Source organism: Pseudorasbora parva, chromosome 3 (assembly GCF_024679245.1).
Source record: "Pseudorasbora parva isolate DD20220531a chromosome 3, ASM2467924v1, whole genome shotgun sequence".
Classification (NCBI taxonomy): Eukaryota; Metazoa; Chordata; class Actinopteri; order Cypriniformes; family Gobionidae; genus Pseudorasbora; species Pseudorasbora parva.
In genome coordinates, this window is record NC_090174.1 from 62,493,252 (window position 1) to 62,507,801 (window position 14,550).

The window sequence follows — 14,550 nt, forward strand, 5'->3', positions numbered from 1 at the left end:
TCAAAGGACAGACAGCGGTGTGGAATAAAGGGAGAATAGAAGAAAAAATGCAGCGTAAAAAAAAGTATTAAGACATGTAATACTGCGCCCCATAAACACAACCAAGCCTAGAAAAAAAAACACAGAACCAGCCCTTTAAAGAACTTTTTTTTTTCCTAACCATTTTATAGTCTAAAGAACCTTTTGTGCAACGGAAAGGTTCCTTGGATATTAAAGGTTCTTCATGGAACCATACAACCCGCCAAAGAACCATTTAAGAGCATTTATTTTTTGGTTTGTAAGGAGGAACACACCACCACACGCTCGGGGTAAACTCCGGCACGCAGGAACGACGCTTTCCACCCATCCACGTCCTCCTGACTCTCACAGGCCAACTCCAGCTGACGGTAATCTTTGTACACGTTCCTGCGGATTAGGGATGCAACAATAGGTTAGTCCACGGTTCAATACACACCTCGTTTTTTAAACACGGCTTTCAGTTCGGTTCATTTTTTTCCCCAATCTATTCTTAAAGGTGGGGTAAGTCTTATTTCAAAACCGTTTTAGAAAAAGGACACGGGCCGAGTGGAATAACAAACTTGTAGCCAATCAGCAGGTAAGGGGTGTGTCTACTATTGATGGTGAGAAGAGCGCTCGCTCTCGCTCTGTGCACGTCATTATTCAAAACACACGAGTCACACATGACGGACATTAGCCGAGAACTAGCCTTATTTATGCTGCTTGACTATGCTCGTGTGTCATGTTCGCTTGTTAGTCCATTTGCGATCGTATTGTGGCTCACCTCAGCGATGATAAAGACCCGTTCATTTCCACACCGTATGGAGCATCTAAATCTCCTCGCTCTGTGCTTCAAGCATCAGCTCACACAATGTCTCCGACAAGTAAGATACTACACTCCTAATATATGTTTGCTTACTCTTTTCATGATCTATATAACCCTTATCCAGTCATAATTGTAATATGTCGTTAGTTGGACTGTCGGCTCATGCTATCGAGTTGTTCACAAGAACGGTTTGTGTTTTTGTGATAGAAGGGATGACTTTTTCATTGAATATTCGACCTGGATTAGATGCACAGAGATTCTGCCGTAGCCGTTGATGCCTCTGGGTTACGCATGTGTGGGGCGGAGCTATCAAAATAGGGGCGAGACCCTTTTGGGGGTAGGGGCGTGTTTGTTTTGGTGATTTGAAATATCAACAACGGTTACCAGATAGCACTTACCCCACCTTTAAGCCCTATTCGGACGGTAATTGTTTCTCATGTGGACGTCTGTAAAAATACATGCAGTCACCTCAGTGATAAACTCGTGCGTTCGGATTTATTCCCAATGGAGGAGCGAGTTTTGTGATCCTGGGAACGCCGCTCATGTGCTCAGGCGAATGATTGTCTGCTGTAAAAATGTCATATGCTTGGAATAATAAGAATAAAAAAATCATATTGAATTTAATAATAGGAAATTATTAATTACTCAAATGTCCTGTTTAAAAAAAAAAATTAAAAATGAGGGGAAATAAGTAATAGGTGCAAATTGAACCTATATTACGTAATCACTGCCCTAATAACGGCTCACTTCAAATGTTCACGTGCTTTTCTCCTCTTTCTCCTTCGAGCGGTGTTGTAAGATTATTCTTGTAAATACTGTCCAGCGTTTCAGTAATAAAAGTGTTGGCTATAGATAATCCAAAAAGGATAAACTGTGAATTCTGTTGCGATCTCTTCTTGAAAACTCAGAGATGTGGATTCAGACGGCAATTAAATCACCACACGACCTTGTGTTTGTCTAAAAACAGGAGCTCCTGTAAATGATGAAAATACCTTACAACCCCACGAGAGACAATTACCGTCCAAATAGGGCTATAGCCCCTATTAGGAAATTAGCGCTTTGAGTTGAGAAAGGCGCATTACAAATAAAATGTATTATTATTATTATTATTATCATTATTATTATTATAGGCGACAGGAACAGAAAGGTTGAGGAGAAAATGTTTTTATTGCAATACTCTTTCTTTATTTTACTTAAAAGACCCAGCCCAATTCTCATGTGGAAGGGTTTCTACATAAGGAACAATTACCATCCGAACAGGGCTTATGACTAATATTTTTATGTTGAAATAAAAAAATATCCCTAATAGTCAAACTGTAGCCCTTTTCCGACGGTAATTGTTTCTTGTGGGGTTGTAAGGTATTTTCATCATTTACAGGAGCTAGTCTGTGATTTTATTGCCGTCTGAATCCAGAAAGTCAGTGTTTTTCTCCCACCTGCATAAAAATCCCCGGTCGAATGACCTCCTGTGTTTTTAGACAAACACAAGGTTGTGTGGTGATTTAACTGCCGTCCGAATCCAAGAAGAGATCGCTTCAAAATGAACTGTTTATCCTTTCTGACCCCTGCGGAGCACCGTATCGCTGTAATTTGGATGCATTTTCAATTCAATTCTTTATTTAACCCTCTGGGGTTCTTCATTTATGGGTCACACTCAGGACCTTCGGGTCTAAAAGGACCCGGAGGTCGGGAATCAAAAAAAAAAAAAATTTAGTAAAATCAATGAAATATATTTTTGTTCAATAATATTTTTTCTTTTCTTTTTTGGTGTTTTGAGATAATTTTATGATTTATAAATAATATTTATGCAATAATTATGACCCATTTTTTCCCATTGAATATAATAGAATTTTATTTTATTTATTTTTTCCTTTTTTTATTAAAGCTGTATTTCATTTTAGAGTCAAGCCTAGGCCTCATGAAAGCATTTTTTTATTTGATTGGTGCCATCTGGTGGACACAGTGAGCATTTTTATCACGCAATAGCACATTTTTACCACTAGAGTGCATTACAGAACCTGTGTGTGTGTGTGTGTGTGTGAGTTTTTGTTTGTCTGTTTTGCACTCTTGATGTTTTAGAGATTCACCCCTTCACTGTTGAGTCCTTTTTTTTCTGCATCCTGGCTGATTTGTAGATTATATGCACAAAAAACTCTGTATTTTCATATTTTTGCCAATTTCCCATTCATTTCCTATGGGGGTCTTTTTTGACCCGAAGGCCCCGAGTGTGACTATTTTTTTTACGACCACTTAGACTTTTCCAATCCTGTCCCCGATTTTTTTTTCTGTCCATATACCAAGTACCAATACCCTCACCAAGTTTCGTACCATTCAGATGAAGCTACGATTTTTAACATTTCTTTCAAAAAAAAATTCGGGTCAGAAATGACCGAAGAACCCCAGAGGGTTAATGACCACACAGCCAAACTGGTGGAATTTGTTTTCAGTACAGTTCTTTGTACAGGTTCCACCATTACAATAAACAATAAACAGTAACCTATATAAGGATGGCCATGCTTACTCCACAGTCCTCAGCGTTCAGTGTTTAATATGTTTATAGGTATGAAACTGTTTTTAAAACGAGTTGTTCTGGTGGCAATTGTCCTATAACGCCTCCCAGAAGGCAGTAACTGGAAGGCGTTATGTGTAGGGTGGGTAATGTCTGAGATTATCCCTGTTTCAAGGGATGGTAAAGGTGAACCAATAACTTTGGATGCTCTGTTGATGAAGAGTTGTAATTTCTTCTGTGATTGTGTATCTAGACTGCCATACCAAACTGTGATGGATATGGTAAGGATGCTTTCAACAATGGCCGTGTAGAAGCGGAGCAGGAGATGAAACCTTACTCTAAACCTCTTTAGCTGTCGGAGATGGAAAAGCCTTTGCTGAGCTTTTTTATAGTTCACGAGTTCACACTTACAAATAATTCAGATAGAATAAATAGTATGCGTATTTGGCGTGCTGTCCGAGGAGAGGGCTCCGAGCTCGGTATTTGGCCCGAACCCAAAGTACTCCCCCCGTATCTCTGGTTAGGAAAGTTAACCAGGTGCGTGTGAGGTAGAAGGGGTGGTGGAGGGATGCTGCAAACTTTGTCAAGGAACATTGGTGAGTTGACTGGCTATTTATGTGATCCTCTACTTGAGCTCATTGGTAGACATGATGATTACTGATTGTTGACAGCTGGTTGGAATGACATCATGATTAGGTAGATCATTTGCACGTGCTTCTCCCGAACTTAGTTTTTTAAGAAACATCATTTCACGAGTTCACACTTACAAATAATTCAGATAGAATAAATAGTATGCGTATTTGGCGTGCTGTCCGAGGAGAGGGCTCCGAGCTCGGTATTTGGCCCGAACCCAAAGTACTCCCCCAAAAAATTGCTACTAGCATAGGACAGCAGGCAGTAAATGATGTTGATGCCCCCCAAAAGTTGCAGAGCATGAACTGGTGCTGTGCCGATCGAAGGGGGGTTAGTTACTGGATCGGGAGATCTTTGATCATTATTTTCTGAGGTTTTGGTGGTCGTGGTATCAGACGGGTGAAACTCGTTGGTAGTCAGCTGGGGGTGGTTGCTTGTAGGCGGGAGGAGATAGCAGTGCTGTGGCAGTGGAGACGAGCTGTTTCAGCATGCTTTCGAACGTATCCAATGGGCTGGCTGTACAGAGAATTAGGCTCCTGTAGGAGTTGAGAAGATGACACTGCTGTGGTGGTGGGACTAGTTTGGATGGAGGAACAGAACTCCTGCAGGAGTGAGGTTGGTGATACTGCTGGCAGTGGAGATGAGCCCTTTGAATCTGCTTTCCCAAACTATCCGAAGACCCAGTTGTACAGAGAATTAGGCTCTCTGTAAGGGAACGGTGAGGCTGCTGAGACAGTGGAACGGGTTTTGGAAGGGCGTATCAGAGCTCCTGCGGAAGCGGAATTGACTGTAACTGCTGCAGCAAAGATACGAGACGTTTCAACTTGCTTTCCAACTATCCAAACGAACCATTTGTATGGACGATTGGGCTCCTGTGGGAAAGGAGATGGCGACATTGCTGTGGTATTGAAACGGGTTTCGGTGGAGTATCGGGCTTTGCGAGAGCGGAGTTGTCGATACTGCTGCAGCCGTGGGGACGAGCCGTTTTAACTTGTTTTTTGAAACCCCCGGGTTGGAAGTAGAACCTCAACTCCTGCGGAAATATGGAGAGATCACTGCTGCGGCAGTACGAGCAAGTTGAATGGAAAAACGGAACTCTTGCGGGAGCTGAGGCGGTATCACTGCTGTGGTAGTGGAGGCTTTGGGTGGAGGAACTGGCTTCTGTTGGAGCGGAGGAGATGACACTGTTTGCAGTAAAAGTCGGTTGGAGAAACTGGGCTTCTGCTGGAGCGAATGAGATAACACTGCTGCGGCAGTGAGAACCAGCTGGATGGAAAAGCTTAGCTTCTGTTTGAACGGAGGAGATACTGCTGCGGCAGTGAGAGCCAGCTGGATGGGGAATCCTGAGATTCTATTGGGGCGGAGGAGATAACACTGCTGCGGCAGTGACAGCCGGCTGGATGGAGAATATGGAGCTTCTGTTAGAGCGGAGGAGATAACACTGCTGCGGCAGTGACAGCCAGCTGGATGGAGAATACGGAGCTTTTGTTAGAGCGGAGGAGATAACGTTGCTGCGGCAGTGAGAACCAGCTGGATGGAAAGCTTAGCTTCTGTTAGAACTGAGGAGATACTGCTGCGGCCGTGAGAGCCAGCTGGATGGGGGAATACTGAGATTCTATTGGAGTGGAGGAGATAACACTGCTGCGGCAGTGACAGCTGGCTGGATGGAGAATACGGAGCTTCTGTTAGAGCGGAGGGGATAACACTGCTGCGGCAGTGACAGCCAGCTGGATGGAGAGTCCTGAGCTTCTGTTAGAGCGGAGGAGATAACACTGCTGCGGCAGTGAGAGCCCGCTGGATGGGGAATACGGAGCTTCTATTGGAGCGGAGGAGATAACACTGCTGCGGCAGTGGGAGCCGGCTGGATGGAGAATCCTGAGCTTCTGTTTGAGCGGAGTTAACACTGCTGCGGCGGTGACAGCCAGCTGGATGGAGAATCCTGAACTTCTGTTAGAGCAGAGGAGATAGCGTTGCTGCGGCAGTGACAGCCAGCTGGATGGGGAACACTGAGCTTCTGTTAGAGCGGAGGAGATAACACTGCTGTGGCAGTGAGAGCCGGCTGGATGGAAAAACTGAGCTTCTGTTTGAGCGAAGGAGATAACTGCTGCGGCAGTGGAAATTTGAGGTGGGTTCCTGCGGGAGTAACTAGAGAGATGCTGCTACGGCAGTGAATATTATTGATTCACTTAGTGAATTTGGTGATGTTGAAATGGAGCAGATGTGGTGATCCTGTAGGATTGAGTGTATGGAAAAAGCTGAAGCTGAAACAATTTTAGCTGATGAGGGTCTGTTGGGCTTCTTTGATGTGGGAGCGATTGGAGCGGATGTAGCTCTTGAAAGCCTCTGACGACCAGCGACCAAGTTTTTGGATCTGGTGCTGGGAGAGACCTTTTTGAGCAGCTGTGGTTGCTGCACCTATGCGGAATGAATGGCTAGAAAAGTTGTCTGCTGAGATGCCGGATAGAATCAGTATAGACTTGAGGTGTTTTTGGAACCAGAAACGTGTGACAGGGCGGTTAGCATCGTCTGTGAAGAGTGGTTCAGAGAAAAGTTTAGTCTGCGAACTTCTGAAATGAAGGTAGGCTAAAAGGGATTGATACGGCTGGATTGGTGATGGAAGGTTGAAAATGTAAATGGAATGCCCTTTTTTTCATTTGGTCCGTCTTGCTTTGTTTGATGAAGTAAGAGATTGTTTCGTTATCTAGCACTGCTAGGTCTGAAATTGTAGGATGAAGCTTTAGGTTGAAGGGGGATGTGATGGTAATTTCTGAGCTTCTGAGAAAACCGAAGAAAGCCAATATGAAAATTGCATCCAGAGTGCGGATGCAGTATTGGTGGAGTGGTATCCTCGGCGGAGGGTGGAGATACATTTGGTAAGTATATCTAGAGTTATTGGTTGTCTGGCGTCTGGGTGGGTGGGTTGAGTCTTTTGGATGCCTTTGATGAGCATGGATGTTTGTGAATTGGATATTTCTGGAGAGGGCAGACCAAACGCAAGTTTGTGAAAAAATTGAATTCCGCTTAGATAACCCTTGATGGAGCTGACTTGGAGGTTCTTGGTGCTGTTGAGATAAGATATGAATGAAGTGATGGTAAGCGAAGAATAATCTGGAAAATTCAGCTTGTATATGGAGTGAAAAGACTTGAAACACTTCCATGCAGTTAGGTAGGATTGAAGGGTTCTGGGGGAAACAGCTTGAAGGATGGAATTGAGAGAAGCGTCAATGAGGGGTCTCAATGGGTGGTTTATGGGAATATTAGCTCTCAATATTTTGGTACTGGGGTTGGGAATGGGAATGGGTCCGCCTTTGGCGCCAACGGCCTGAATTTCTGTGAGGATCTGTGCTCTAATGTTGCAGGCGACAGGGGGCAGTTCCATGGCTGTAGAATTCGGCGGGAAGGGCATCTGTGTTGCAGAAAACAGAGTGAATGGAGCACTAGTTTGGGAAAAAGTGTTAGGCGGATAGAAAACCAGGGGCCCAAAACCGCTTGCGGAGGCAACCTCTCGTTTCAGTCGGTCCCCGACAAAGAAGGAATGGGAAAAAGGGGAAAGAGGAAAGCTAAGGAGGACAAAAAGCAGCTGGGCCTGCACCGCTAGCGGAGGCAGCCTCGCGCTAGAGTTTGATGGTGGGGCTGCAGGCCAAGGGAAGGGGTTAGAAAAAGTGACAGGAAAAGGCTGTGATACAAAGCTTGAGCTGCTGGCGGAAGCGTACTTACACTTAAAGGATTGCCTGGGGCAGAGGAAACTGGTATTGTAACCTGGGGTGCAATGCTGGAAAACACCCACGGTCTCTGGCTCGGCGGAGCGGAGAGATGAGTTGGGCTGGGTGGCGGCGACGATGGCAGCGATGGCTGGAACTGTGGCGCGGCCCGGGCTAGCTGAGGGCGTGCTGCAGTGGCCTGGTGCTCGAGGAAGAACCAATTCTGTGGGAGAAGGGGTCTTTTGAGAGCGTGAGTTCGGATCCTTATGTTTCCTTGATCTGTTTGTAGTTTTGGAAGGTGGAGTGGATTTTGGAGATGGAGAAGCTGCTTGAAGTGACACGTACAGGTTGTATAATTTGGCTTTATTAATTCTTCTGGAAAAATTATCCTCGACACTGATTAGCACTTGTCTTAACCCTAGTACGGTCCATTTCTCTATTGCTGGAATCGTAGGTTGTACTGAGGAGTAGGAGGAAGCTGGAGATGGTGGATGTCTTGAAGGTGGAGGCGATGGCAAGCCTCTGCGTCTCGGTGTACGGGATGTGGCTCGGCTGGGCCGGCGGCCACGCTGTGTTGCTGGAGATTCAGTCACGGTGTCTTGTTGGGTTGTGGTGCTCCTTGCAGCTGTGGGATGCTGTAGAGGATCTTCGTCAGATGGATAAATTTCATTCTCAAACATTGCAATGGGTAGGACCAATTTTCTTCAGCTCCTGCGGAAGCATAAAGAACAAGACTGTTTTGGCAGTGGAGAAACGGTTAGCCAGAGAAACCGAGCTCCTGTGGGAGCAGAGGGAACTGCACTGCTTGCAGCAGTGGAGAAACGGTTAGCCAGAAAAACTGAGCTCCTGTGGGAGCAGTGGAAAACGGTTAGCCAGAAAAACTGAGCTCCTGTGGGAGCAGTGGAAAAACGGTTAGCCAGATAAACTGAGCTCCTGTGGGAGCAGAGGGAACAGCACTGCTACAGCAGTGGAGAAGAGATTAGCCCGAAAAACTGAGCTCCTGTGGGAGCAGAAGGAAGCACACTGTTATGGACACTGGAGGAATTAGCCAGAGAAACTGAGCTCCTGTGGGAGCAAAAGGAAACACACTGTTATGGATACTGGCGAAATTAGCCAGAGAAACCGGGCTCCTGTGGGAGCTGAAGGAAGCACACTGTTATGGACACTGGAGGAATTAGCCAGAGAAACTGAGCTCCTGTGGGAGCAAAAGGAAACACACTATTATGGATACTGGCGAAATTAGCCAGAGAAACTGGGCTCCTGTGGGAGCAGAAAGAACAGCACTGCTGTGGCACAGGAGAAAAATAGCCGGAGAAACTGAGCTGCTGCGGGAGCAGAGATAACAGCGCTGCTGTGGCGCGGAGGAGAAAAAGATTAGCCAGAAAACTGAGCTCCTGTGGGAGCAGAGAGAATAGCACTGTTATGGCAGAGGAGAAATTAGCCAGAGAAACTGAGCTCCTGTGGGAGAAGATGGAACATCACTGCTTCTGTGGTGGAGAAAAAGTTAGATGGAACAAAATGGAAAAGCATGTTTGTAAAACCATAATGGGACTCTTATTTTGAAAGAGACCCATTTGGGTCCAAATCTTATTAAATTTAGCATACAACATTACAATATAAATCACATTAAAGAAAACAGTCCTGGTTCATAAGAACTTGGCACCATACATTGATTGTAAATGCTCTGAAACTGTAATATTCTGAACGCAACACGGCGCCACATTCAAAAGTTTAATCACAATTAGGAAGATGTGATGTATGTTTCTGTCTCCAAAATATAAGATGGCTTAAATAATCATTATGCTGTATTGTCAACATTTAAGTTACTTAGCCTCACGATACATTCATTCGCTTTGCGAGCGAGTAAATTTATTGTTCATCACCACGGCAAATGCACTTTGTGTGTGACAAGTTTCTGTCTGTTGTACACAGAGGCAGCAAGATCACAACAAAGCTTGATGCGTGCCGGAACTATGTTATTTAAGATACATTTCTATTTCTTGGGACAGGAGCTGTTGTAGCTGTCCTGCTGCAAGTCTGTGCAGTGTGCACTCTTTACAGTGTCTGAGCGCTGCTCAAACAATTGACTCCTCATTGATTGAATTGTGGCAAAGACCACATTACACTTTGGAAAAAACAGGAATTCTTTTACCGTGATGTTGAGGAGCCATTGGTTTGAAATAATGCTGATGAAAAGCGGCCAAAAGGGGCTTTAAATAGCTTAGGAATTTGTAAGGAAAGTTTTGTAGCATTGTAGCATAGCTTCAAGCAGCGTGTGGAGCCATGTTGACAGCGTGGGTAGAAAAAGTAACCTGCCAGAATGCTGCAAACTGTGTCAAGGAACATTGGTGAGTTGACTGGCTATTTATGTGATCCTCTACTTGAGCTGATTGGTAGACATGATGATTACTGATTGTTGACAGCTGGTTGGAATGACATCATGATTAGGTAGATCATTTGCACGTGCTTCTCCCGAACTTAGTTTTTTAAGAAACATCATATATGATCTGTATTGATCTTCCATTTGAGGTTGTCCATCTTCCATTTGTCTCATTGATAGAGATAGGTTCACCATCAATAAGCACAGGAGTTTTGGGCGATGTCCGATGTCTTTGGTCAATGATTAGTTCTTTTGTTTTTGATGTGTTGAGTAGGAGATCATGATCGGCGCACCAGGTCACTGCTTGATTGATCTGTGCACAGTATTCAGTTTCTTGGTTATTGGTAATAAATCCTATGATGGTTGTATCATCCGCATATTTATACAGACTGGCAGAACTGTGGTGTGATGTAAGCTGGTTTGTGTATAGATGTCATTTTTAAAGATCTATACACTTTTATTACTGAAATAATAAAAAGTATTTACAAGAATAATCTTTCATCACCGCTCAAAAGAGAAAGAGAAGAAAAACACGTAAACATTTGAAACGAGCTGTTATTACGTCAGTAAATGGGGAAAAAATCAAAAGAGAGAGAAATAAAAAAATCAAAAGAGAAAGAGGAGAAAAACACGTAAACATTTTAAATAAGCCGTTATTACGGCAGTGATTAATGTTATATAGGTTACGTTTACATTTCCATCATTGTATTAACGCTCATTTCCTCATTTTTAAAATGACATTTTCCTTTTTTTAACCAAGAGATTTAAATTAAATGTATAATTTCCTATCATTACATATGATTTTATTCTTAGTATTCCGAGTATAGGACATTTTTACAGCAGACAATCATTCGCCTGAGCAAATGAGCGGCGTTCCCAAGATCACAAAACTCGCTCCTCCTTCGGGAATAAATCATCATCTGAATGCACGAGTTTATCACTGAGGTGGCTGCACATTTATTTTAGGGCTTTTGTAACATTTCTCTAAACAATCAACAAACTGCTCCATTTTTTATTTATTTTTCAAACTATTGTTTCATATGTCAGGGGTTAAAATGGAGCCTATTGAAATTGCCTATTCATGATTGATTCAACAATGCAGAAGAATAACCAGCTGCTCAATCTTTAAAATAACTTCTTTCTAGCATATCTTCCTGTTGAATATTGGTCACATTACAAACATTAGGTTGTGTAAGCTTTTTTTTATGCAGTGCTGGATGATCTCTGACCTTTGCTCGGTGTTGAACAGGGCAAAGATGTGTTTGCTGGACATGAAGCCCTTCTCCACGTCCCTGAGCTTCAGATTGTCCACCTGCAGCATGTACTTCTTCTCTTTCTCCTGCAGGGGGCGCAACAGAGTTTACTGAGAGCAATGAAACCTGAGGGACTGAGAGATTGGGCCAGTTTTGCTGATTGTGTCGAACAGCTCGTCGGATGTTAAGTGCTTTGTAGGGTTGCCCGATTATGACAAAAATCAGAATTGTCGATTGTTCTCCTAAAATTGTAATTGCGAATATAAATTACGGTTATCACAATTTACATTGAATGAAGTTTTGAATAGCTTTATAACATAGTTTAAAGCGACTGCATAACATAACAGAAACATTGCCAAAAATGTTTTTCTTACTTAAAAATCTTTAATTAAGAAACATTTACTAGACAAGCAAAAGTTTTTGTCTTGTTTTGTGAAAAATCATTTAAAATTAAGTGAGTTTTTGCTTAAAATAAGATAAATAGATAAGAGAAAAATAATCTTAATTCAAACAGAAAACAAGATTATTTTTCTCACCCTATTGGCAGATTATTTATCTTATTTTAAGCAAAAACTCTCTTCATTTTGAGTTATTTTTCCCAAAACAAGACAATTACTTTTGCTTGTCTAGTAAATACTTCTTGTTTTAAGAATTTTTTGATGTTTGGACTAGAAACAAGACAAAAATACTAAGTAAGAAAAGCATTTTTTTTGCAGTGAACAAGCTGGTTTGGGTTCTTTAAATGAAAAAGAAGTAAAATATGCATGGTATATTGTGTTATATTAAAAATAAAAATTAAACAATGGGGAAACAAACTTAAGATATCATGTAGGAAGGGGAAAAAAACACATTAACCCCTTTAGTGTCACCCCCCTTTTTGAAAATATACGTGAAAATTCACTATCTAAACTTAAATGGTTGCAATTCAAGAATGCTTTGGAATATAGACAATAATAAATATATATATGTTACAAAATAATTTGTACTCTAAAATTAATATCAAATCAAAGCCATATGTCTAATACATTTTTGTTCCAAATTTGAAGTTGATATCACAAAAATTGAAGTTCCCATGAGATTTTGTTTAGGCGTTGTACCACAAATAGCCACCAGGTGTCATTGAAATTCCATAGATTTTTTTTAATGCAATTTCCTGTGTCAAATGTATATATTTGTGTCCAAATATCACAAAACAGTTTGCAGATATAAAACTGTGAGACTCGGACCTTTCTGACGATATGTGTTTTGTCAAGATTAGAAAAGGTTTTTATTAGAAAATAGAATAATTATGAAAACATAACGGCACTTGGGGAGGAGCCCGCTAGAATAATTTACAGCACTCTTTCCATGGTAACGCAAGGTCCGATTTAAAAATGGTTTTCACAGGATGAATCTTGAGTTCTTAAGCTTTCGAATGATATATAGTTTGTCAACATTAGTTCAGGATAAATATAGGATATAATTGTTTTAAACATGCAGTGGAAAATGGGCCCACCGGTGGGCCAGTGACAGTTAACAGGTTAAGCACAGAAGTGGACTCCTTTTTTTTTTTTTTTTGTAATTGTGATTACATTTTATTGAACGATTACATCGAGACATCCGTAATTGTAATCAAGATTACAAATTGGATTAGTTGTGCTTGGTGAAGCTTTTTGTGTTTCAATGACGTGAAGTGATTCAAATAGGAAAGAAAAACTGAACAGAAGGCAAATGAGTCCTATGAGTAGAAGATTTTTCTTGGTCAATTATTGCGAATTGCAATATTTCCTTACATGCCTACTTGTCTGTATCATTTTATTTTTGGAAGCTGGCTTTATTGAAGATATTTGCGGGAACCGTATCTTTGCATTAGGGATGCACGGTATATCGGCCGATACCGATATGTTGGCTGATATATCATGCATCCCTAATGCAAAGATATGGAGAGAAATGTAGTCGCACGTTGATCTGACATTCGTATGTCTTTCATGCAGAGACTCTCCTTATGTGTTTGCAATTTAAATATGATGCATTTTAAAGGTTAATGGCCAAACGTACCATTTACAAAAGTTCTCAATGCCGCTGCAGATGAAATATAATGTGGATAATAGGGCTGTGCGATATAGAAGAAAAATCCAATATGCAACACCTTGGTAAATAATGCGATACGATATTGCTTTAAGTGTGTAAAATCTATTTAAATAATATTTAAAAGTGTATTTAAAAACTGAGAACGATACCATTTATGTGTTTTACATTCTCTCTGGGAAAAGAAAGCATCGCTACAACTTCTGAAAGTGACCAGCAGTGTTTTTTAGCAAACGTTAATGCCACAAATCTTACAATATAAACAAAACATGTAATACAAATATTTAAATACCAAAAACTCTTTGTTTACCTGGATGTTCTTGATGTTCAGTTTTAGATTGGTATAACTATACGTTACCAAGTCAAACAAAGACAACTGAACTAGGGGTGGACGATTATTTTAATTTATCTTTGTTATTAAAAATAAGAACTAAAAACTAGTAGTATTCACATAAATATACACTGATACATAATAAAGCTACAAAGGTTATTCTCCTGAGTGATTTACTCTTGTTCTTCTGTTGTTTGACAGACTCCGGGAGGTTTACTGTACTGTATTATTATCAGGTTTACTGAAAAATATTTTTGTTTATGTACTGTTCGATTAACTGAGACTTCCTTACAGCACTTGCATGCTGTTGCCCTTGTTTAGTTTCTTCTATTGCTCTCCTCTTTTGTAAGTCGCTTTGAAATAAAAGCGCCTGTTAAATGATTAACTGTAAATCTGAAGCTCTCTACTTACCCATCGGAATCGCACATCCGCCATGTTTGTAGTTTTTTAACACTTTTTATCCGCATTTGTAGTTCTAATCAAATCCTCATCCAATGTGTAATGGGTTGTGGGCAATATTAGCCGTTAGTGTGACCATCCGGGTATCTTTGGAATAATCTTTTCAACATACTACGATTTAGGACATACTAATTCTGTTCTTGAATACTTTTTAGGACGGATAGTATGCGAATTGGGCAGAGGCGGAAAGTCACAACACATTTTCTTGAGTACTGTACTTGAGAACACTTTTAAACTATCTGTACTTGTAGTATTTTTTTCTGGGAGACTTTTACTTCACTACATTTGAAAGACAAATATCGTTCTTTTTACGTACGTCTGTCTGCCGTTGAAACACAGATTGATTTATGATGCGTTCCAGTTGCAAAGTATCCTTAACACATCTTGAGATGTT

The 14,550-nt window shown here is 41.4% G+C and overlaps 1 protein-coding gene across 12 annotated transcripts in view; it reads right to left on the minus strand.

Annotated features, from left to right (window-relative positions):
- The window catches only part of dnm1a (dynamin 1a), a 144,674-nt gene that overhangs the window by 19,399 nt on the left and 110,725 nt on the right, over window positions 1-14,550 (minus strand). For all 12 annotated transcript variants that reach the window (XR_010904458.1, XR_010904457.1, XR_010904460.1 and 9 more), the window contains exons 16-17: window positions 11,276-11,385; window positions 294-405 (exon numbers count right to left, since the gene is read on the minus strand). Coding sequence is in view for 6 of the 12 variants with exons in the window: in XM_067439756.1 (XP_067295857.1) it covers window positions 294-405; window positions 11,276-11,385 (222 nt within the window). In the remaining 6 variants the exon portion in view is untranslated. The remainder of the gene's footprint in view (window positions 1-293; window positions 406-11,275; window positions 11,386-14,550) is intronic.